This window comes from Alligator mississippiensis, chromosome 2 (genome assembly GCF_030867095.1).
Source record: "Alligator mississippiensis isolate rAllMis1 chromosome 2, rAllMis1, whole genome shotgun sequence".
In the NCBI taxonomy this organism is placed as follows: domain Eukaryota; kingdom Metazoa; phylum Chordata; order Crocodylia; family Alligatoridae; genus Alligator; species Alligator mississippiensis.
In genome coordinates, this window is record NC_081825.1 from 16,643,353 (window position 1) to 16,666,844 (window position 23,492).

The window sequence follows — 23,492 nt, forward strand, 5'->3', positions numbered from 1 at the left end:
AGGGGTGTCATGCCAAATTAGCATTACCAGACTTTTAACGACCTCCCATTTGTATAATCCTTATTTACACTTGCACCTGATGTCTGTAGTGGGACAAGAGGCCAGGCGTCTTGCAGTATTGTACAACCATTCTAATTGCACTGTGCTGCTGAAGAAGAGTGTAAAATAGCTGGTTATTTAGGTTTTATCTAGAAAACGCATGCATTCAAATGTAATGAATTGAAGACTATGAAAGTAGACGGTGCTACTTTGTTAGAACTGTTCTTTTGTTGTTGGGTTTTTTAATTTTCTGCTTTGGAAATATTCATCACTTCTACTTTTGACCAGAAATGCTGTTAACAAGGTGGAAACTAGGGCTCTATTCATTTAAAAACAAGTCTGTGCTTCTACCTTACATAAAATGATAATAGTGGCTCTTAGCAGATGTTAATATAATGAATGGCACAATCAGAATCTGAGGCATGTTATGCTTCATCCCAAAAAATCCTGTTCCTGTCAGGCACAGTGCAGCATCAGGTCTGGGACACATGCCATACATTTGAAGTTCAATATAAACCAGCCACAAAGATGTTCCACGTTATATTGAACATGTTACATATGGAACATCTTTGTGGCTGACTTGCCATTTTATCATGACATAAATTGCCTGAATGTGTAATGTTGCAATTTATGGAGCAATTAATACATTAATCATGCTTTACATGAGAAAAGAATGGATCCAGTGCACAAAGTTACGTGCACCCTTCAGTCAGCTTCTTAAAAGCTGAGGAAAGTTTCTATTAAAATCATTTCTTTAAAAAAGCAAAAAAATCTTATTGCATTAGCTTTTTACCCTGGCATTAAAAGTTTGAGAAAAGAGTACCATTAAGTAGGTAGTAGTTGGACTGCAACTACAGGCTATTGGTCTGCATTCTTCTCTCTGCAGCAAGAGAGAAAAGGTGCTTGTAGCAGACTCGGGCAATCTGCCCTGTGTCAGAGGTCTTCTAGTGGTCGGACCCACCTGCTTACAACTCCTGGTCTCTACTTTGCCTCCTGTCTCTCACCTACCATGACTTAATCTTTAATGTTTTTTCTTAATTAGGGAGGTTGTTTGCAGAGACCGGGTTGCCTCTTCCTAGGTGTCTTTGCCTGGTGTGCTATTCTCCTGGCTTCTCTGTCCTGAACTCTCCGGGCTGGGCCTTGCCTTTTAAGGCCCTAGGGGCCTTAGGGGCAATAATTGTGAGGTCCAACCACCCCCATGCCTACAGATGTTATCAACTGTCATTCCCAGGAGGCACCTTGCTTCAATCTGTCCTGCTCAGGCCTCCAAGCACTTGTTGGGGTATTGGCCTTCCCAGGCTTCTGCTCCCTCTTTCTAGCTGGGCTCCCTCAGCCTAGGCCCAGTGCACCAGGGCTTGGCTCATGAGCTCCAGGCTTCTCGGACTCTGTGTCCCTGATCCTACTTTCTCCCCTCCTGGGCTATGGGCCCTGGCCTCTTGGCTTGTGGCCAGATCTGGCATACACCGTGCCCTGGAAGGATGCTGAGCACAATGTACGCCAGATCTGGCCAGAAGCCAAGAGGCCAGGGCCCATAGCACCTCACCAGCACCTCACTGTGGCCTCCACATTCACCCCTACAGCCACACCCAGTCCACCGGGCTTAACTTTAACATAAAAGTAAGCTGCTGCCTTAACAAAAAATGTCTTCCCTCTGGGAACGATGCAGCAAAGGAAAGGAAAAGCGCTGTTCCTGTTGCTCCATTCTTGTAAAGGACCCTAGCACGGGTCCTTCCCTTTCAGACTGACTGCTCTGATCTCTTTCTCTTTCCCTCTCGGCTGAGTAACAGGGTTAGGGTCCCTTGTTATACAGCCCTTCAAGTATTTGAAGACTGCTGTCATGTCCTTTCTTAAGCACCTTTTCACAAGCTGAACAATGCCAACTCCTTCAGCCTCTCCTCATATGACTTACCTTCCGAGCCCTCGATCATCTTTGTTCCCCACCTGTGGACCCGCTTAACTTCTCCACATCCTTTTTAACCAGAACTGCACACAGTGGTGGGAAAATCTAACACAGGGTTGTTCTTATAGTACATTTTGCTAGTGTTTGGATAATTTTTTTGGTCCAGTCTAGTTCAGAAGCCCTTGAGAGACTATTGTCAGTTTCCTCCTGCTTTATTTTTCAGAAATACTATAGCATCTATAAGTATCTACTCACAGACTTGCATAGTAGCCCATAGTAAAGGCATCAGTTAAAAGAAAAGACTAATATCTGGATAGTGGTACAATCTCAGCAAGGGTATGGTCAAATCCACATGCACTTCCTTCTGTGGCATCTGACCACAGTAGCCAGGCTCTTGTACATAACATCCAATATGAAAGCTATACAATTTACCAGTCCAGCTTTTGCTTCTTCCTGCTCCTTGTATTTTGGATGCTGTTGAGTTGGATAGCCAGAAAGCAGGAAAACAGCATGAGTAATTACAGTATAGAGCAATAGTTCTGCTTTCTAATCTTACATCTGAACTAAATTCCTACTGTAGAAGTTGTTAGTAGTAGCAGTATAAAAGATTTAAGGCAAAACATGGCATGAAAATAGAACATGGAAACAAACATTCATGAACTGGACTGAAAATAAATTATTTTGAGCTACAAGGAAATATTTTCATGTACTGTTTCACACTTGTCTCTTCTCTCTTATAGAGAGCTCTGCCAGACTTATCTGATATAGAATGCCCATCTTACATTAAACAATTTTAGCTGTTATAACAATGCAAAACCAAAGTTCTGATCTCTGTCACAGCATTACAAAAAAACCCCAACTTGGCATATATTTCAAGGTGTTAATTACAGCAAGGTAAGATGAGAATATAGGCCTTTGCTGAGCGGCAGGATCACTGCTGCTGCAGCCCCGGGAGGTCCCCAGGACCCCAGGTAAAGCTGCTGGGGCTAGCTCAGCACTGGCCTCAGCCTCATGTATCCCACCGAGGGTAACCTGCACACCAAATTGCACGTGGCATAGGCATTCCCCAGGGACACAACTAGTGGTTGCACAAGATGCACTGTCACTAGTTGTCCTTGGGGAACCAAATGTCCACACTTGTCTGGACATGGCCTAGGGCTCCATGGACAGCAGTTGTTGTGAGCTTTCTTCCACTATATCAGATGAGTATGTGTTTAAGGTTACTGACATGTCCCTCGCCTCTCATGGGGAAATGTTAAAATACTTGAGTTAAAACATGCTGATTAAAAAATGGAGACCAAGGACTAGTTCCTTTTTTACCTTTCAGATGTGCAAGTGGTGTTTACAAAGTTGTAGCTGTCTAAATCGCTAAGCATAAATCTGTTTTGCCCTGTTCAGTAGCCTAAATGTCTAGATCCTTATGTTTCCTCCATTTTAAGCTCTATGCTTCTAGATTTGGCCTTGCTCAGAAGTGACCCAGAATGTCCACCTCTGTGTAACACTATTTATGGTCTGTAGTGATTAGACTCCGCTGTGAAGATGCATCCATTTTCCAAAAAACCCCACAGCTGTAGTCAGGGAAAAAATCCATGATCAGCAACTGAGGTTAGAGAGTGACGCCTGCCATTTTTGCACAATAATCTAATGGTAAGGTGCTTGCCCAAGACATCAGAGACCTAAGGTATAGGCCTGCCTCACTGTGAGAGGGATCTCATATCTGAGTAGCGCCCACTCACCAGGCCACCCCAAATGTTGGAGTCAACAGGGAGAGATTTATGTGGCTGAGGCATAGCAAGGCAAGAGAGTCCGGCACTTTGGCCCAGTGAGGTGGGTACTGCCCTGGGAGGGAACTCTTGCTCCCAGTGCTGGTTATACATTTTGGCTTGGGCTGTTGTGATCAGAGAGTAGGCTTCTTCGTGTGATATTCCACTGCTTGTAAAGCCCTTCTAGTGGGGCTGTAATGTATCCCCCTACCCTGCTACTTGGAAACCTCAGGGCAGTTCTCATTACACAGCTTCTGCATACAGGAAAAATCTGTTGGAAGACTTTACTGCCAAACATTAACAAAAAATGACATGCTCCTGTGTTTGGAGTTAGGAAAAGAAACGTCATGGATTGTGAGTAGAAAAACTCAAGGTCTCTGACTTTCATTTCAGAAAAACAAAACCCACAATATTCATTATTTTTCAGGCCTCTGTCAGTAGTCCACCCTACCTGGGGGCATCAGCTTCTCTCCATTTCCAAACCTCTCCTGGAATCACTCTTCTTTCATGACCTCTGTCACCACTCATTCACCTTAAGAAGAAGGCTGAGTGAGCATGCTAATTGTTGTTGATGCATTTGTTTTCAGATCTGTCTTTTTACTACAAGTCAGAGTTGCCTCTAACGTGCACTGATGCAACTCCATGGACTCGCATCCTACCCTCTCTTACCAAAGTGCAATCCAGAATAGTGCCATTACTTAGGTGATGGCATTTACTTCAGATTTACCCCAGTGTAAATCATGCCTTTGGAATTAAGTAGTGGATAGAAAGCCTAGACACCACTGGACATAGGAGCAGGGCAGTGCTAATCAGCACGAAGTTAGGCTTTCTCTTGTTCTCTCATGACTCCCTTCTTCCAGGCTCCCAGTGGGCAAGCCTCAATGGGAAGACATGAAGGATGCTTTCTCCCATACTTTGGTGGTTGGAGCAAGCTGCCAGCCTGTGGGAGATGTGTGTTCAAACCTCTTGAAGCAGAGGAGAACTTGGGCAAGTGCTCTAACCACTAGACTACTAGAGTAGAAGTTGTTGTTGACTTCATGCTGAAGTTGAGAGTATTGCCTGTTAGGCAGCAGAACTGGTTCGGGTAGATGTTGCCTCCTTACGCTATCTATGTCAAAATGGCATGCGCTAAGGCTCCCCATCAAGAGGATGGAGGGCTGTGCATCTCTACAGCTGAAAGGAGGAATAGCCTTCCTGTCCTGGGTCATGTTTGCTTGGGACAAGCATCAAGAAAGTGGTAGCACAGGTTCTGTCCCTGAATATTTCTTTCCAGGCCCCGATTCATTAAACTGCATTCTTAAGTCTGTCCCAGATTGGGATGGTTTGCTGGAACAAGACAGCAGGAATCATCAACCTGGGGAATTTTTCTGGAGTAACTATTTGTGTGTGGTCACACTTGCAGTAAACTTACTTTATTCGGTGAGTAAAATATCTTTTGGGGGCAGGCGGTCCTCCCATTATCATCATGGTTAAGAATAGATGGATCATATTGTACCTGAGCTGCTGTATTTTCCTGCCAGTTCTGCAAGGCTGTGTGTGTTTATGTAAATTCTACACACTTGGCCTGGAGGAAACTCCATAAAATGTGAAATAGGAATTAAATATCAAATTCCTTCAGGAAAGTTGCAGTCCATAATACTTGTTTATATTCTGTCTCTGTTTTCTCAGTTAAACTTAGGTGCATCTGAAGTAGTTAGATTTAGTCTAAATCCACACAGCTGAGGAATCCTGTGCTCTTTCTTTCTCATTTCTTTCTCTGAATTTTCACTGAGGGGCTTTTATCTACCCCTAATCCCACCATTTCTGTCAGGACATAATCTCTTTCTCAAATTTACATTTTAATTACAAGGCCAGCTGAACTAGCTAAAATCAATAATGTCAGCATTCAGCAGCCTAACTTTCAGCTGAAACCCCAGCCTCTCTATTTCCTACTATCGATTTATCTCTTGAACACTGTCTACTTTATTGCTTCAGGCAAATAGGTGCCATTTGGTCAATTTAAACAAAAAGGGGGATTTGAACATTTTTATGATTCTTTCTCAAAGTAACTATTGGAACAAATTTGAACCCAGATACTGTACTTACACTTGACAAAATCCAAGGAATGGCTGAATTCAGTAGAAGTCTTTTACTTCTTACATCACAATACGTTTATAATATAAATGGAGATGTTTTACATGTCCCAGGAATGCTATCTGCTTTAGGGATTCTTGCTGTTATTTTGGCAGCCAAACTAATTTTATAAACAAATGTTAAAGAGGTCACTTTTTAAAACGATTGGTGTTTTTAATACATTAGCAATGTATTTACCCTTGGCTGTCTTGCTTTCAATGGTTTAAAATAACAATTCAGTGAAAAATATTTTGTTCTTGTAACCCTGGAGAATTCTCATATTGATCGTTTGGTTGTGATATTATCTATCTGAAATGTCACATTGTTTGTGCATCTCTTCTGCCTTTCCTCTTTGTGTGTTTGTGTGTCTGTATAACTCAAGATGATAAGTGAGCAATTATGCTTAAATATTCTGTGTAGAAAATCAATTGGGATGGGGGGAGTAAAAGTATTTTGGTTGAAGATAGCTCTTTTCCTCCTGAGAATTTATATCTGCTATTTTTTTAAGATAATGTAAATAGAAGTACTCTCAAAGTTGTAGGTTTTTGTCCTTTAAAAAAAAAAATATGAATGAAAATTGTTCCTGCCCTGTGCATAGTTCATCAAAAAGTATATGTATTATAACTGTTAATATATTATAAATAAATTATAACTGGGGGAAGTAATTAGTTCTAAACTGAATCTTCTCTTATTGGATGAGTTTAGTTCTGCTGTAATACAAAGCAACAATCTGAAAGCAACAATCTACCTGCTGCTAGTTGTGGTGATTTATGATGGAAGTCGTTCATGATAGAAGTTATTCCATCTTCTTATCTAAACCTTGTGAGTGCAGAATTGTTCTCGTCAGTGGGTGCATCTACATGTGTGCTTTAATGAGCATTAGCCTATTTTAATGTGCATTAAAGCACAAAAAGCCCATGCTCTTTTGCAAACGTGCATTAAAATAGGCTAATGTGCATTTTTCTAGTACCTCAGAATGGAGGGCATTTTTACACGTGCTTGGGGGAGGGGGCAGCACTTTACTTATAGGGGCTTCAACAGCTGCTCTAATTAAAGTGTCACGGGGTCTTATGCATCAGCCTTCCTGCGCTTGAAAATGGTGGCCAGGGCACTTGAGTTCAAGTTTGTTCAATGAGCTATAGTTCAGGTGCCCCCACTGCCATTTTTAAGCACGGGAACGGTGATACACAAGACAGGAAGCTGCTGGAGTACAGTAATTGCCCTGCTCCAGCAGACTCAATTAATCAACTCTGCTCCAGCGTGCTGGAATTCCAGTGTGTCGAAGCAGCCTCGCTGCTCATGTATCCATACCTGGAGGTTCTAGATTTAATGTGCATTACCTAAAGCACACTAATTGAACATGTAGACGTGCCCCAGCATGACCTGAAGTGCTGTTTTTAATTAAATTTCAGTGTTGAGTCTGTATCAGGTTCTTTAAGAGACCATTCCACAGCCTAATGGGCTTCACTGTTAAGATCCCTTCTCCTTGATATTTAGCTTTTCTTCTGCTCATTTTCATCCTATTACTTTTAATTATCCATACCCTTATCTGTGGCTTTTCAGCCAGTTTTCAGTCCATTTTGCAATGCTCATATCAAAGCAAATGAGTACATTTTTATAGTTGGGGTTGTTAAGGTCCTCGCATCAAACACATTCATTCACCAGGCCATCATCCAAAGTATGCTGAGTGTGAACCATGTTTGTTGCTTCCTGTTGACAAATGAAAGGTGTGGTAGGAAGTGAGAGAGTGGTGCCATCGTTTTTTCTCTTGTCCCATCCAGCAATACATCTGTCACATTCAGCAACGGATACTAGTGAATTAGTTTCAATACTGTGGTAAGTTTCTCCAACTTGAGTCTTGTTAGAGCTTTTCTGGTTCTGGAGCTAAAGGTTTTTCTCAGATGTGCAGCTTGGCACATGCATGCACAATTTACCAGCAGACTCTCTCTATGCCTGAAGAAGGGTGTTTGTGCCCGTAAGCTTGCAAAGAACAATTTTCTAATAAAGGGTATTACGTCTGCTCAGAGAACCTTGTCTGCCTATTGTCTTTGTCACTTCTAGGATAAAGTACTTGGAGTGACTCTTTAAGAGAATCTGGAAGCTCTATCTAGTACAGAATGGAGCAGCCTGCTTTCTCGACTGCATGGGCTTCTGCAAGTGGCACCTGAGAGACTGATGGAGAGAGGAACAAGCATTTTTAGCCTACTTCCTCAGATGCTATGATTGGATTTGTAGAAAGAAAAGGTTTAAAATCGAGAGGGACTTAAATACAAAAGGAAAGCCTAGGGGGAGGGACGTAATGTCAGAGTTCTGCCCTGACTACTTATTCAGTTCTGATGCAGTAGTTTGGAGTCCTAGTGACTTTCTCCAAATTTGTTGAATGTGGGATCTAGTTATAGAAGGAATTAATTTCATTCCAAGTCCTCTCATCACTGTTGAGACACGATGCAGGATGTTGTTTTTCAGTTCCTGTATATAACAGGCTGCTCTCTCACCCTTGCCTTCTGGTTTCACTTTCCCATTTTCACTGTGCAGATTTCCTATGTTTTGGGTGCGTATGATTTTGTTTTGGGAGGTTTGCTATTTTAGGCCCACAGAGTTTGTATAACACTTCTGAGAAGTACTCTGTAGTTTTGGTAATTATTACACAGCAAATACAAAGTATACAGTGGGCTTTATTTTTTTTCCCCATCATCTTGACAAAGGCAGCACAACCTTTGTGAAGGCAAATGAATGGAGTTAGACTAGCGCCAGATACGGATTCAAGGCATGCCACAAGTGGGAAGGGAGTTGAAAACCCTAACCAAACCAATGTGAAAGCAAATGTCAGATGTTTTCCAAATGAAGACTTCAGTGGTTTGCTCAGTTTCATTCCTATGGAGACTTCTGTTTGTTCTTTTACAAGCTTGTATTTCAGGTCACTTATCTTATACAAAAGCCTCCTTTATTTGTTGTAAAGGTGAAAACATCATATGCTGGGTAGCATGTTGGTGATCAGATTTGCCTGTGGTGGCTAGTTGCCATTGAGAATAAGTGCTTGTTCCGACCAGCTAATGGAGCTGCTGCTTTAGCTCAGTTGCAGCGGTCTGTGCTAGCTGGCAGAACGGTTTATCTAATCATACCATTCCAGTTTACATCGAGTGATCTCGGTGAATCTGTCTGCATAAAACCATTCTGTTTCTTTCATCGCTGTAGTCTCTCTCTTCTTCCTAAAGACCTGTCCCTGGTGCTGACTCAGCAACAAGTTTGCCTCCAGAATAAAGCAGATCCTCACTTCCTTCTGAGTGTTGTGAGGATCCTGCTTTCTGCCTTGTAACCTTGTAGGCATTTTGGTGTATACGCTTAGGGCATGCCTGTATTATACCACTCACCGTGTGCAGTGATGCCATGCTCTGTATGTGGCACCTTGTGATCAAAAGTAGTGCGGCTGCCTTAGTGCAACAGAGCAGGCAGGCTACTTGACTGTGCCCCTCTGAGCTAATTAATCCAGGCACGTCAGGGAGTAGTTGTTCTGTGATAAGTGTGTTCCTACTAGTATTTGTGTGTCCGTATCCTTTCTGTGATGGCCTGCTGAGGTCCCTTTCAACCATATCTATGAATCTATTTTTTCACTGAAAATTCATTCTGGTGTAGAGTTTTTGTCTAGTTTTACCCACATATTTACCATGAGGACATTTGGTGCACTAGATCAGATGTACGGTCTTTTGGGAAAAGGACTTGTAAGAGTTTGTTGAATTCATTGTTATGGGGATGGGGTGTTGAGTATTTTAACAGTGGGGATGTCTTGATAGGTTTTACATCTTTTGTTAAGGCGAAGTTGCATCCCATTTGATGTCTGTTGAACACAGGAAGTTTGCTTCTGGTGATGGGTTGGGTAACATCAGGGGGTTGTTTGAAAGCCAGGAGTGGATGGCCTGGGAATACTTCTCCAAAAGTCTGATCTTTATCAAGTGTAGGCTCTGATTGTTTGATTCTTCTAATTGTTTCAAGTATGGGGGTGGTAAGTGACCACTAGGAGTGTGTTGTTGCAGAGTTTTGAGGGGGCATTTTAGGGGTGCACTGATAAAGATTTTTTTGCTTGTTACCAATGGCTGATTTATTAACCAGCCATTTTGGCTGGTACCGATCCAATAGCCAATACGCAGCCCGGCAGCTTGGAGAGCGGCATCTGGGTGGTAAGTCTGGGTGGGGAGGGGCGTGGGGAAGGAAAGGGGCATAGGGAGGGCAAATCGAGGCCTCTAAGGTGAGGGAGGGAATGGGGAAGGGGCAAGCGCTCCCCAGCTGGGGCAGAGCGGGGCGCAGGACAGTCATGGGCAGCTCATACAGGAGCAGGGTGGGGCTTCTGTTGCTGTATGCATCCCTGGCGGAGGCATGTAGGGCATGTGCCCCCCCAGATCTGTGTGGGGGGCGAGAGCAGGCTGTCTGTTACAGGCTCAAGGAAAGGGGCTTCACCAGCTTCTTCCCAGCTGGGGGGAGGGGGCAGCACTAGGAGGGGAAGCTATGGGGTGGGCTACAGTTTGCTGTAACCACATGCCCTGCCCTGGCCCAGCCCCCCTGCTAGGAAGAGACTGGCGTAGACTGCCCACTTTCACCCTGCTCACGCATCCGGGAGAGCACGTGCCTCCCCCAGGGTTGCGCGTAGTGGTGTGCACCTCGTAGACGAGCTGCCCACAGATCTGTCCTGTGCCCTGCCCCACCCTGCCCTGGCTGGACAGCGCTTGCCCCTGCCCTGTTCCCTCGCTCACTATGGGGGCCTTGATCTGCTCGCCCCGCCCCAACAAAGACTGCTCTTCAAGCTGCTGGACTGCATTCCTAGCCACATGCATGCTGTGTCTGCATGCATGCTTGCAGCATTAATCAGTGACATTATCGGCCACATTGGCCCAAAAAAGACAATTGCTGATAATGTCAATTTTCCTTTTATTAGTGCCAATACAATATGGGACTGATGTATTGGTGCACCTCTAGTTTTAGTAGCAAGTTACTGTAGGACAGTGGTTTTCAGCCTCTGGTCCCCAGACCTCTGGGGTCCACAGACTGTCAAAGGGTCTGAGAAAGATGACTGTAATGAATCAAAGGTATATGAATACCCACACTTACAATTCAGAGGGGTCCACACCTCTATCTGAAAGTTTTTAGGGGTCTGTGAATGAAAAAAGGTTGACAACCACTGCTGTAGAATATTTGGGTCTCTCTCAAAGATATGGTCTACTTGTGGGCTTTTTCTGTGGTTGTAGGGGACAGGACTAGGAACAACAGCCTTTCCCCTAGCTTTCTAGCGGGGGAAATTTAGGTTGGGAATGAGGAGGAGGAACTTTCTGACTATCAGGGCAGTCAAGCATTGGAACAGGCTACTTAGAGAAGTTGTGGAATAACCATCCTTGGAAGTTTTCAAAACAGGTTGGACAGACGTTTGGCTGGTAGTTTAGTCAAAGATGACCCTGCCTCGAGCAGGGGGCTTGAGATGACTTTGTGAGGTCCCTTCCAGCCCTGCTTTCCTCTGATTCCCATTTTTCAACCAGAGTGTTCTAGTTGAATCAAGATAGATTTCAGAATGCTTTTCATTCAAGAGCTTGTCTGAGTCTATCCCAACCATGCAGTTGGTCCAATAAAAGATATGGCCTGCAAAAATCCTTGTCTCTTGCATAATTCCTGGACCATCACGGTTATAACATCACTCCGACACTACAAAAACACGGTATAGCAATTCAAACAAATTTCTAATTTAAATTTCCTTTCCAGGTTGTAAGTAACGTCACTCTTTAGTCATACAGTACGCTGCCACAAGAAAGTTTTACTGCAGATACAGTCCAAATATTTGTTTCTACCGAAATAAGTCTTTTGTAGTAAATGTAGTCCCATCTACTGGTACTTGTATTGGTAAGGTAATGATTGATGCTACTGCACTGGAAAGTAGTGAAATAGTTGTTATATACCCATCCCCTTCACCAGCATTCCCAAACACTGATTCTGGAATAGCTGTAAGATGTCATGTCTAAAACATTTGTTTTTCTCCTCTTAAACATACTGTTCCTTTTTGTAGGGCTAGATCCACTGTCGCTTCCAAAACCAGTAGGAAAAAAACCAGCAGGGGGGTCAAGTTTTCTGAGCTCCCGGTCCCAGCCAAAAAGGAATGAAGAGGAACTTGATCCAACATGTGCAGCAGCAACACTGAAACTTCTACGAGATAAGCTACCTCAGTTCCCACTCCTAGACCCCAGGTCATGATCATTTTAATTGTTTTAGAAACATCACTGTCTTCCTGGCTTTGTCAGTTACAACAGTATTCCCCCAAGGTATATCCGCAGATAAGGCAAGCTGCAGTACAATGTTGCTTACTTGCATTTTAAATTAAAATTTCTTTATGCTCAGATGTGCATACATTGATTGGACCTTTGGCCTTTGCTGATCATTATTTAGAGAATCTTCAGCAAATCTTTTCATGTGGCTCCTGTCCAAAAATAATAATTCTTTTCACTGGGGGAATGGTCTGGTTTGTCAGGGAATGGTTTGGTTTGCCACTGAACAGATAATAATTTTAAGGCTAAGTTAGAAATTAAATAGTTTCAAAAGCCTCAGATTGCCTAGTAACTTACTGAGTGATAAATACTACCTTTTGAAGTCTGTCATTTTGGTTTCAAAGAACTGGCTTTGTCAGTCCCATTCAGAGCTTGCTGTAATTCCAGTCCTGCCTATGATTCAGCAGTAGACTGATATAAACCATGCTTGCAAGTGTGTGATGGGGGACTCTTGCATTACCTGTAATTGGAGTAACTTGTTAATGTTTTGATGTCTCCAAAAGTGACACTTACAGTAGAGAACACTAGCAGCCTGACATACATTATTCGCTGCCCCCCACACCTTTTTTTCAACTTAGAAACTGAAATGTGAAGTTTGCCATCCCTGTATTGATTAAATTCTCCAGAGATCCTATGGAGTACAGCGCTTTCTTTCCCTTTGTAAAAATGCAAGTGAATAAGAGCATCATTGTGCGAGCGACTGAACTGCTTAGGCTCTGCATGGTAATGCTTCCATATTTGGGGACAAATAAAATTGTTATCCAGCACTACATAACTGGTACTATTAGCTTGAATTTGTGGCATTCCTCTAGTTAGTTATTAGCTAACAATTTAATGGTGAACCAAATCTCTTTACACTAAGATACTAGAAGGTATGGTGTTTGGGCGGAGAGGACAGCTTCAAACCTGTCTCTGTCTCATTTTTCTTTATTAATGAATTTTTATTCTTCTGTAATTTGGGACATCAGCAACACCACTGATTCCATGTTTATCTTAGCTGAGCATCCCAAAGGTGCAAGTGTATAAGATGGAACACCGTGAACAGAAAAAAGAATGTTGCAGCCCGTTTAACTACAATACAAACATGGACATAAATCTACAGAAGCAAGACAATTCTAAATTAAGTTTGCAACACCATCCTTGCTGTAGCTCCTGTTATAGTACATCATGTATGATCCATTGCTGCATCACGTATAGACCTTTAGGCTCCTGCAAGACTGTGAAAATATGTTTTTAGCCAGCATGAGCAGAGTGTACAGATAAGCTTAACTGTATATTACTCTGGACTTGTTCTACAGTATTGCAGGCTATAGCCTAAAAAAACAAATCCAGTAGAAGCAGCGGAAGTCCTAGTGGATCTAAGGTAATGCAAGTGTTGGTGTGAAAGGTTAATCAAAGCGGAGAAACAGTTGTGATCATTATTGTTCTCTATTGACTTTTTATAATCTTTCTCCAGTGTGTCTGCAAGTACTGAGCCAACAGCTTCAGGAGAGCCTGACAGTAAGGCAACAAAACAAGAAGAAGAGAGAGTTAAAGCTCCTATCATGCCTTTTGGATTAGATCTTTACTACTGGGGACAGGACCAGCCAACTGCTGGGAAGATTCTCAAGTAAATATATTGATGTTTCTTTTAAGATTAAAAAAAAAATTGACTTAAGTTCTGGTGTTGTGAAGTGAGGTGAACTTTATAATCACTTTATTTCCTTTCCTTTATTGTTGTCCATAAACATCCTGGCAAATTCTAATTTTAACATTATACCTATTTTGAGAAGTTCATATTTAATTAAGATGCAAACCTTGCTGCGGTTATTTGACCCCAGCAGTCTTTCCTGCCCACAGCAGGGCGGGCTGGACCCAATGAGCTCATGAGGTCTCTCTTCTATCCCTAAACTTCTCTGAATCTGTGAACTATCCCTTTACCTTTCAAAGCCTATGTTTCCCCTTGTTTCATAGACTGTTTGTTAACCACCTCTATTATGGGAGCACCTAGTCCAACTTGGCATTGTGTCCTAGTGCTAGCCCAACTAAATGCTTTAACCACAAAGCACATTGCTCTTCCTACTGGAGAAGGTACTGTGGTTTCTTATATACAAAGTGGTTGCTAGCTTTGTGACAGGATCTGCAGTACTGTGAAAAGAGTTTACATTTGCCCCTTAGGTATTTTGTTTCTAGCTGGCAATTCTGTCCATTGAGGTCCATTCAAAACACTAATATTTATTATAAAAAGTTGCTATTCAAAGTTCTACCTCCATGTTTGGCTCAGATGGCAGTTCCTGAACAGGCATGGGGAGAGATCCATACATTCTTTAGTAAAGAATGCATAGATTCCAGCATATCAGTATCTGTTGCAGACATTGCCTCCCAAAGCATCATAGACCTCTAGGCCCAGTACATCTAACTGTCAGTTTAAAGTAGAGAACTTGAGTGTCAGACTGGGTTGCCAGTCAAGAAGGCAAACTCTGATATGCTCAGTGGTATTACCTTAACTTTGAGTTTTTCTCACCAAAGCAAAAAAGCTTAATCACAATTGACTTGTGTGGAGGCCTGTAGTAATAACACTGTACAAACAAACCATAAACAGTGCTGCAGCCTGAAGCCCAGGGGAAGTATCATAGAAACCATAGAAAATATCACTCACTTCTCCACATATGCACATAGAGAAAAATCAGCTTTCTTGGCACAGGTTCTTTTGTTCCAATCTGCATCTTGGAGGACGACGCCATCACATTTTCTCTTTTCATCCCCACTTCTTAGAAGAACAGCAAACTCCATTTTCTGCTCTTCCCCTCTCATCTTAACTTGTTGATTTCTGGTGCCTTCTTGGACATACATTTAGATGGTTTAGATTTATTATTATCTTGTGTCACAATTCACCCGAGTGTGATTAAACTCTTAAATACAGTTCAGAAAATAGCAATGGGACTGACAGTGTCTGTGATCCAAATCGGGTAAAACGCTATGGATTTTGTATTACTAGGAGGGTAACAGAGGGGTCACTGTAGAGAGTGAAATTTGACACAGCATGGTGCTTTAACGCACCAACTCCAAAATCTGTGGCCTGTCCTGTGATGTAGATTCTTCAAAGCCTATAAAATGGCTAAGGTTTTCAGCAAGGCTTTAAGAACCATTTGTCTGTGATACCGCCCAAACTGTGGTAAGGCTTTATTTTACATTGCAAATGAGTTATTCAAGTCATAAGTGAAATCAAAAGCATATTTCACTGCCTGTCTGCCTAGTGCTGTACTGTTTTATTTTTATGCTTACTAATAAAATAGAGGGCACACTTCTGAACCTTATAGCCTATAACCACAGATATGCCAATCTAACCAAAGATAATTTAAGTAACTGCGCACACACAATAGCACTGACATCTGGGTAGAATATATTTACTGAAAAATTAGGATAGGCATTGGCTGGTTCCTTTTGACTTTCTCTGTAGTTAGAAATAAATACAGTGCACTGAAAAATAGAAGAAGGGACATACACAGCATTTCTACAGATTTGAATTTTTTTTAATCTTAAGGAAAAAATATTCACACCAGCTGTTCTACACTGCACCTGTTTTATAACACTATTTTAGGGATCAAGGGTTTCAGAGTTGTTACAGGGAGGCGGTAGTTATCAGAAAGCTAATTTTTTAATGGACATATAGTCAGCTGCTGGTGTTCAGTAAACTCTCAAGGAAACTTACAGTGGGCTCTATAAAAAGGTTGGGTTGAACTTTTTAGCAGTGCCAGCTGCTTTTAGTCCAGTAATAACAGCGTGTATCATTGTTTCAAGGAATCTGTCCTTTGCTGTGTGAATGTCCTGATGCACTTTCTCAGTGGTATATGATGTAAGCAGTATATCGTAAGTACCTGCTCCATCGGAGTTCTGTAGAGGGCACTCATCTTAGTAACAAAGGGCATTTATACACATGCTTTGGGGAATGTGTGTGTGAGGGGGAATGCTTTAATTAGAGTGGCACTGAGAGCTGGTCTAATTAAAGTGCCCAGAGTGGCTCGTGTATCAGCGTCCCTGCACTTAAAAATGGCTGGGGCACTTTAACTGAAGCTCATCAAGCAAACTTTAATTAAAGTGCCTCCGTTGCCATTTTTAAGCATGGGGATGCTGATACACAAGATGCTGGAGTCCGCTGGAGCGTGGTAAATACTGCACTCCAGCAGACTTGATTAATCAAACCTGCTCTGTTGCGCTGTAATTACATGTATAGGCATCCAAAGTTCTAAAACATTTGTCAAGTAATATCACTTGTCCTGTAGCTGCCTCTTCTGGGTGTGGATCTCTCCGCGCCTCAGTTATTTCTTCTTGCCTCTGTAAGTGAAGCTTCCATTCATGCCTGGGTTGTATGCCTGGATCAGAACCAGACCGTCTCTTAGTGGTTCTCAGACTATTAATCCTACTACATTATTCCAGCTGCTTTGTGCAGCTACTTCTATTCCACCTGTGATCACCAGTGCCCTGGAAAGTGTCACTTATTCTTGCATGTTCCTCTCTCTCTGTCTGGGTTCTTGCATAGGAAATCACGGCCGTGATCCAACAAAGCAGGCAAGCACAAGCTAAATTTTAACCATGGGAGTCATCCTGTTGAAGTCAATGGGATTACTTGTGTGGCTAAGTGCTTTCTCAGGTTGATTGGAAGAGCTAGGCTTTAAAATTGGAAGGGTAGTGAAAACATAGGACAGCTGAACTAAAACTGCCACATACTCTGCAGAGAAGAGGGCTTGGAGGGAAAGGAGAGTGTCCCATAGTAATGAGATTTAGTGCTAATAACTAAAGTCCTGCTCACTGGAAAAGAGGACATAAACAGCAGTTACAAGATGGAGTGCAAGTGGATATAGCTCGTCTTGTGTACCCTCTGCACTGAAGTGGGTTTATTTCCATTATGTGCCTCATGTTCAACTAATACTAATAATCGAGCAGGATTTGCAGTTGGGTTTGAGTGTCAAGGTCAGTCTTCGAAAGAATCTCTCTGACAAGTGATATGCGGCAGAACATTTGAGTCCCATTGCCACCTTGAACACAGGGACAGGCATCAGAGCAGAATAACTCCAGTGTTAAGTACTGGTTTCTTTGTTTCGCGCTCACCTGCAAATATAGTTAGGGTAAAATGATTCGTGTAGGCATCATCAAACTGTAGTGGTTATGAAGATCATCGTCTCCTTTTTAAACTCAGCTCCCTGAAATGTACTGTCTGTCTTTCAGAAAGCTATAAAGAGGAAAACAACGTTTTGATTACATAAGAATACACCAGACATGTATTTTTTTCCTTCCTTTCTGAATAATGTGTTAAAATATCAAATAACACTTGTCCTCTGTAAGAAGGAAGAGAACTTTTCTTGCATGGATTCAGGCTTTATAATTTGAGAGAGAAAAAAGATCAAACCACCAGGGGGCATTAGAATTTTACTGGAAGATCATGTAAGACTACTTTGTGCATATCAAACTAAAATACTAGTATGGTGCTTTTTTAGGCATCCTATCACTTCCTTATGTCTTTAAGATTGTTGATCTGCAGCCTGGAGTCAATCCTGTTTTAGAGAATGTATTTAAATGAAAAAGAGAAGAGTGAACCAGACTCTTATATTTTTACAGCCATCAGTTTACAACTCTACCACATCACTTGCAAAAACACTGTATTGTTTAATAATTTCATGAAAGTGCTGTTTTTATATTTAAATGGGATTTCATTGGTATTTTGTTGTAGTATTTTTTTTGCTAGTCTTCACAAAGATTTTTTTTTTTTTTTTTTTTTACCATGGCAAATATGAGAGACACTCACCTTACTGCAGTTAATATTGAAGCGAGCCTTTGGTTATAAATTTGGTTTTGACCCCCCTCCTCCTAATTTTGCTAAAATTCCATTACTCCCTGTATGCCAGGGGAGACCTTTTCCAGAACACATGAGGCAAGTCTAACGAGACTTGCTAGATAGGAAGATTAAAAAAAAAAAGAATGATTTTACTACTGAATTTTAAAAAATGTTTTGGCACACACTAATTAGTACTTACTAACATACTGTTTTGTTTAATAACTCAGCCTAATTTAATTTAAATGGAGAGTAATTTCACTAAAACCAATGAAATTACACTTTCTGGAAGCTGATACGAGATCTGATCCAGGTCCTTCAAATTTGTTTTAATGTTGTTTGAGGAGTCATTTATGCCAAATTCAACAAAAAGTTTCAGCACAGTGACTTTGCTAAGATTTGAGCACTTGCTGGTATGCTCTGCTTAATCAAGAGCTTAGTTTTATTAATGTGTTTTTTGCTGGAGGCAACAAAGTGTGCAGGGCTCATTACTGAAGGACAGTAGACAAGGGGCCATGTGAATGGGTGGAATGGGACATGGGTACACAGAGAGCCCAGAGGCCAATCTGGGAGTAACTGGGAAGGAGAAACTCGCATGTGAAGGTGCATGCCAGTTGCCCAAGCCTTAACACTGTGCAGACAAAGTCCTTATCGAGATTTCCTTCACTCACTGTCTCCATCTTGCTAATGCCTGACCTTTAGCTTTGTATTTCAAGGGTCTCTGTTCCACCTGTCTTGAATAAGAAATATACCGTCTTTGCTTCAGATCACTGCCATTTTTGTGAGTGTGAGAATATTTCTACTTCTCATAAAATAACTGTAAACTTAGGTGAAATCTCTCTAGTTTTAAAGTAAATTTTCACTGTTTTGCTTTTAGTTTAGCAAAAGAACATCCAAGCACTTCCTAACTATGTAAGTGGTGTTAGCAGTGTAGAAATGAAGAGTTAGTTACTGACCAGATAATGGAGTAAATACTCAAATTCACATTGCATCAAGTTTTATTCTAGGTTTAGTAATATATATTGCAGGTTATTGAAGCTTTACCAGCCACTTCCTTGCTGCTACAAGTTAAAGGAGCAGAAATACCAGTACCCTTACTGTTCATCTCTGCCTTTGCTCTGCTTCTTTTGGACAGTTGTTTAGATGAGGGGAGTATTAATTACAGAGTTATATACTTTAATTGGGTTTTGGTCTACTTTAACATCTAAGTGGTGGCAAGTAGAACTAAAATTTTGCTTGGTGAAAGTATTAAGAAATGGAGGCCGATGGGTTTTTTTTGGTAAATAAAGATGCCAGTCAGGCTTCCATAACAGTTTAAAAAATCTTCGCAACATAGCAGCCATCACTGAGAATTACAGAGCTCTGGGTTTGTATAACTCATGAGCATATTTGTGTACATGAGTAGGGACCACCACTAATTCAGGCTCTGGCGGGGGGGAAAGTGAGCTCCCTACAGGCTCGCTGGAGCCAGTTTCAGGGGCTCAGCCTGTATTAGTCTGCCCCTGGAAACACATGGGACTTCCACAGTGTTTCTGGGGCTTTGCTGCCCTTCTTCTCCATGCTTCAGGTAAGTTTTTCACTTCTTTCCCCACACTCCCTCTCCCCAATGGTTTCAGGCCATTTCCAGCCAAATCAGTTTTCCAGGGCTTTGGGGAAAACACTAAATATCATGCTTTCCCCTGAAATCTCCTGAAGCCTGAGTTGCAGTGGTCCCTATATATAAGGAAGAAAAACTGTGAAAGAGGAATTGTTTTTAAGGGCCGAAATCCCTTTTTTCTACACTTCTACCTACTGATCCCAATTTGTGTCCGAGTCCAATGGGGTTGTTACAGGTGCACAATAAAGACGGGATTGGGCCGTGAACAGAAAAGCTAAGTATCTGTGTTCTTTTTTTTCCACTAGATTTTCCTCTCAGCATCGGTTTTGGGCCCCCAATGAATTGGAAGAAGAGGTGGAAAATAAAGAAGTATCCGAAATGTTAAAAACCAGATACATAACATTTGCTGGCAAGTTTGAACCGGTGAAACATAAATGCCGAGCGCCAATGCCTGATGGAAGTCTATGTGAAAGACAAGATAGGATTAAGGTGGGCACCCAACAACAGAAATTCCTGAATATGCAATATGTAGACAGGATCTTATTGTTCAGGTGTTGAGATTTCATTGGAAACTAGGCTAAGAAGTGAGAATTCATATTTGGAGAGATCTGATCTTGGTTTGCTCAACAGGGCAACTTGAACTTGCCTGAAAAAAAAAAAAAAAAAAATCTTCCCATGAGAGAAACTGTAAATATTTTTTTATTTAAATGGCTGTGGTCCACTGTGAAAGAACTCCATTCTTTATTAATGGTGTAAACATTGGAGACATTCTTTTTATTTAAAGGGATATCGCATTAAGTATTGACTTTTGTAATACAAGTTTCTTTATCCCTGTTACAAGTAAAAGTTTAGAGAATTAAAATGTATATAATTTTAAAAGTTTCTCTTCCCTTTTCACTGTGTGTTTGTTTACTTTTTGCTACCCTCTTCATTTGGATAACGAACTAGATGGGTAAACGTCATTTTTGTTTAGTCATTTCTAGCTAGTTAGTAGCAGGATATTCATTGTGCGCTCAGAAAAAGTTACATCTGCATGAGAAACATTTCAGGGACTGTTTAACAAATAGTTGAGGAGCAGCTGTGGTGAAGAAATGGTTAGTCATTAGAGCTTATAAGGTTAGTTATTAGAACTAGTGTTTATATTGGTCTTAGCTAAGTATTTATGCTTATCACTGAAGCATCTGAGTTACCTGACAAGCCATCAGAGACCAGTCTTGCTTCTGAGTGATTCTTCCTTTTCTTCATTCCATGCAGTTAGTTTTGTGGGAAAAGCCAGGAGAGGAGCTCTCAAGATTATATGAAAGTCTAATTCTACAAAACATAGGGCTAAATGAACAGTAGTATACTTCCTTAGCATTAAACATCTTGTTGTAATATTACAGTATTAAATGGTGTGAATGTGTTCAGATATTTAAAATGGGATTTAAAATCCTGCATGCTAAGGATTTAGCTTTGAATATACAATTGCATAATTAAAAACTGAGGTTGCAGAGTTAACTCGTTTTTCAACGGTTACTTTGCTATTTCATACTTTGATCTTTGACTTCAGGTTGTTAAGGGCTTGATCCTATGAGGTTCTGAGCATCCTCAACTCCCACAAATGTCTATTTATTTCAGTGGGAGTTGAGGGCTGCCAGTGCTGCAGAATCAGGTCTAGTATGCTGGGACAAAGTATATTACTTAATTCCAGGGACTAGTTACCAGTAATGTGGGATTATGAGGAACTGTGTCTTTTATTCAAAAGCATCATTTTTCCTCCTGAAGTGCCCTTTCCATGGAAAGATAATCCCTCGGGATGAATCTGGGAATCCTGTTAATCCAGAGGACAAAGCCAGAGAAGAAAAGCTGCGGTTTGAGAAGCAAGCACAACAGCCAGGTTTGTGTGCACGTATGTATGTGTGATGGATTGAAAATGTGTCACAGAATTTGAAGGAGCTGTGAAGTACACTCTGAGCGTAAGCATAGCTATTAGATGGTTTCGGTAATATGTATAATAGAAAAGACAGTCTTGCTTTTTTATCAACATACCATCTTGGTACCGTCACAGAAAGAATTTGGAAGAAAACTTTTCAATATGACGTTATCAGCAGATGTTACTCTCATACTCTTTTTAAGTAAAGTAGTAGGTTTTTCTCGACTTGAGCAAAAGTTTTACATTTGTAAATTGTTCTGCCCCATCTCCTTTCATAAATAGACATCAAGAAAAGTGTTTACCTTGATTCTTTACCAGTAATTACATATATTTAGCTCTGCAACAAGATTCTTGACTGGGCGTAGTAGCCTGCCTTTAGGAGAGTCTTCTGTTGAACTGGCCACAACTCACGGAAAACAAGACTGTTGGCTAAAGGGATGTCTACCCTGCAGTCCAAAAGTGATTGCAAAACATGCAGACATGCCCAGGTTAGCTATACTTTAGCTAGCATGGGTACCAACAGCTATCTACCTGCAGTGGAAGTTATACAAGCTTTCCTGGGAACCTGGGTATGTGCCTAGTGGCTGAAACCAGCATCTCTGCAGCGACGCTGCCGTCGGCACACAAGCTAGCTCTAGTTTGCCTGCATGAACTTTTCATTTAGGGATGGATTAGGGCACAGACACCATCAAAGTGCCTAGGACATCAGCTTTCATTTAAACAAAACTGTTTCTACTCCTTGTGGTTGTGAGGAAGGTGTTGAAAATGTCACCTGAGTGCAAGCAGTGCAGAAGCGACCACCTCATCCTGTAGAGCTCTAAACAATAGCTTTTAAGAGAGGAAAATTAATCCCCTGAACTCAGTGACATGTCAGCTCTGAAACCTGCTAGTCTGGGAGTTCCCGCTGACACTGTGCTGATGGGGGAACTCAGTCTATGATGAGGCTGGATACCTTCAATGCCTGGCTGTGCCTGAGTCCCTACGCATATTCTGGGATGGTTGCAAAAACTGGCTTAAGCAGAGCCTGTGGCGTATCTGAAGGCAGGGGTGGAAGGAAACACATACTTTAAGTCAGACGTCCACTTACCTGAAGAGGGAGGGAACTGAGGATAAGGAAGAATGAATCATTCTTTCTGTCTGGAAAGAATGGGGTGGGTCTTTCATAGGTTCTCTTAATCCTTCTGTTGCAATTGTGTAATCATTTGGGCTGAAATGTCCCCTATTACTCTCTGCTTCAGGTTTGAAGTTTTTGGAAGGCTTCAGAAAATAACATTCAGTGATTTTTCTCTGAGGGGAAAAAAAAAAAAAGATTGTGCAAAAAAAAAAATTTTGTCGGTGCTGTATTCACCCCAATCAGAATGATTGCAGCTCTTTCCCTATATGGGTTTAGAGCAGGAATTTGGATTGATTTGCCATGTAGATGGTCCTGGGATCAGAGACTTTTTGCTGTCCCCATAAAAATGTACCCTTATTTGGCAGGGCACGTGCAAACAGACCTGAGAAAGAGCTGTGAGCTTGATAGAAGGTGCTGCCACAGTATCTGTTAAAAATCTTCCAACCCGACAGAACTCCCTCTACCCCACAGTAATGGGTGGATGGTGGATCCACCTCTGGAACTGTGAATTAAGAAGGGGAGGGGGGCTGACAGCAGTGCTCAAAGCAGCTCCTCCTTTGCTGCTGCATTGGGAGATCAGGAGTTCATTTCTCAACTCTTCTGTTGACTGGTGTCAGTAATTATCTGCATGTTTTAGCCCTTCCTATTGAGCAAGCTGCTACATTAGGAGTCCTGTGGTGAAAAGCTGCATGTGGTCACTTTTAGCAGAGTTGGGAAGAGAACCCCAATCTCTGATACTTGAGCCATATTGACTTTCTGAGTGAATCATAGAATCATTGGGTTGAGAGGGACCCCCCCAGGGGTCCCAGGACTTCCCAAGCCCCATGGGTTTGAGCTCTGGCCCAGTCATCTAGTCCAACCCCCTGCACAAATGCAGGACTTACTGTTCCCAAACCATCCCAGATAAATGCTTATCCTGCCTCTTGAGAATCTCCAATGAGCGAGCT

At 41.8% G+C, this 23,492-nt stretch overlaps 1 protein-coding gene across 3 annotated transcripts in view; it reads left to right on the forward strand.

Moving 5' to 3' along the window:
* The window catches only part of UVSSA (UV stimulated scaffold protein A), a 79,080-nt gene that overhangs the window by 43,170 nt on the left and 12,418 nt on the right, over positions 1–23,492 (forward strand). For all 3 annotated transcript variants that reach the window (XM_014607727.3, XM_019478593.2, XM_059721476.1), the window contains 4 exons: positions 11,858–12,035; positions 13,570–13,722; positions 19,825–20,008; positions 21,284–21,395. In XM_014607727.3, the coding sequence (XP_014463213.1) occupies positions 11,858–12,035; positions 13,570–13,722; positions 19,825–20,008; positions 21,284–21,395 (627 nt within the window). The remainder of the gene's footprint in view (positions 1–11,857; positions 12,036–13,569; positions 13,723–19,824; positions 20,009–21,283; positions 21,396–23,492) is intronic.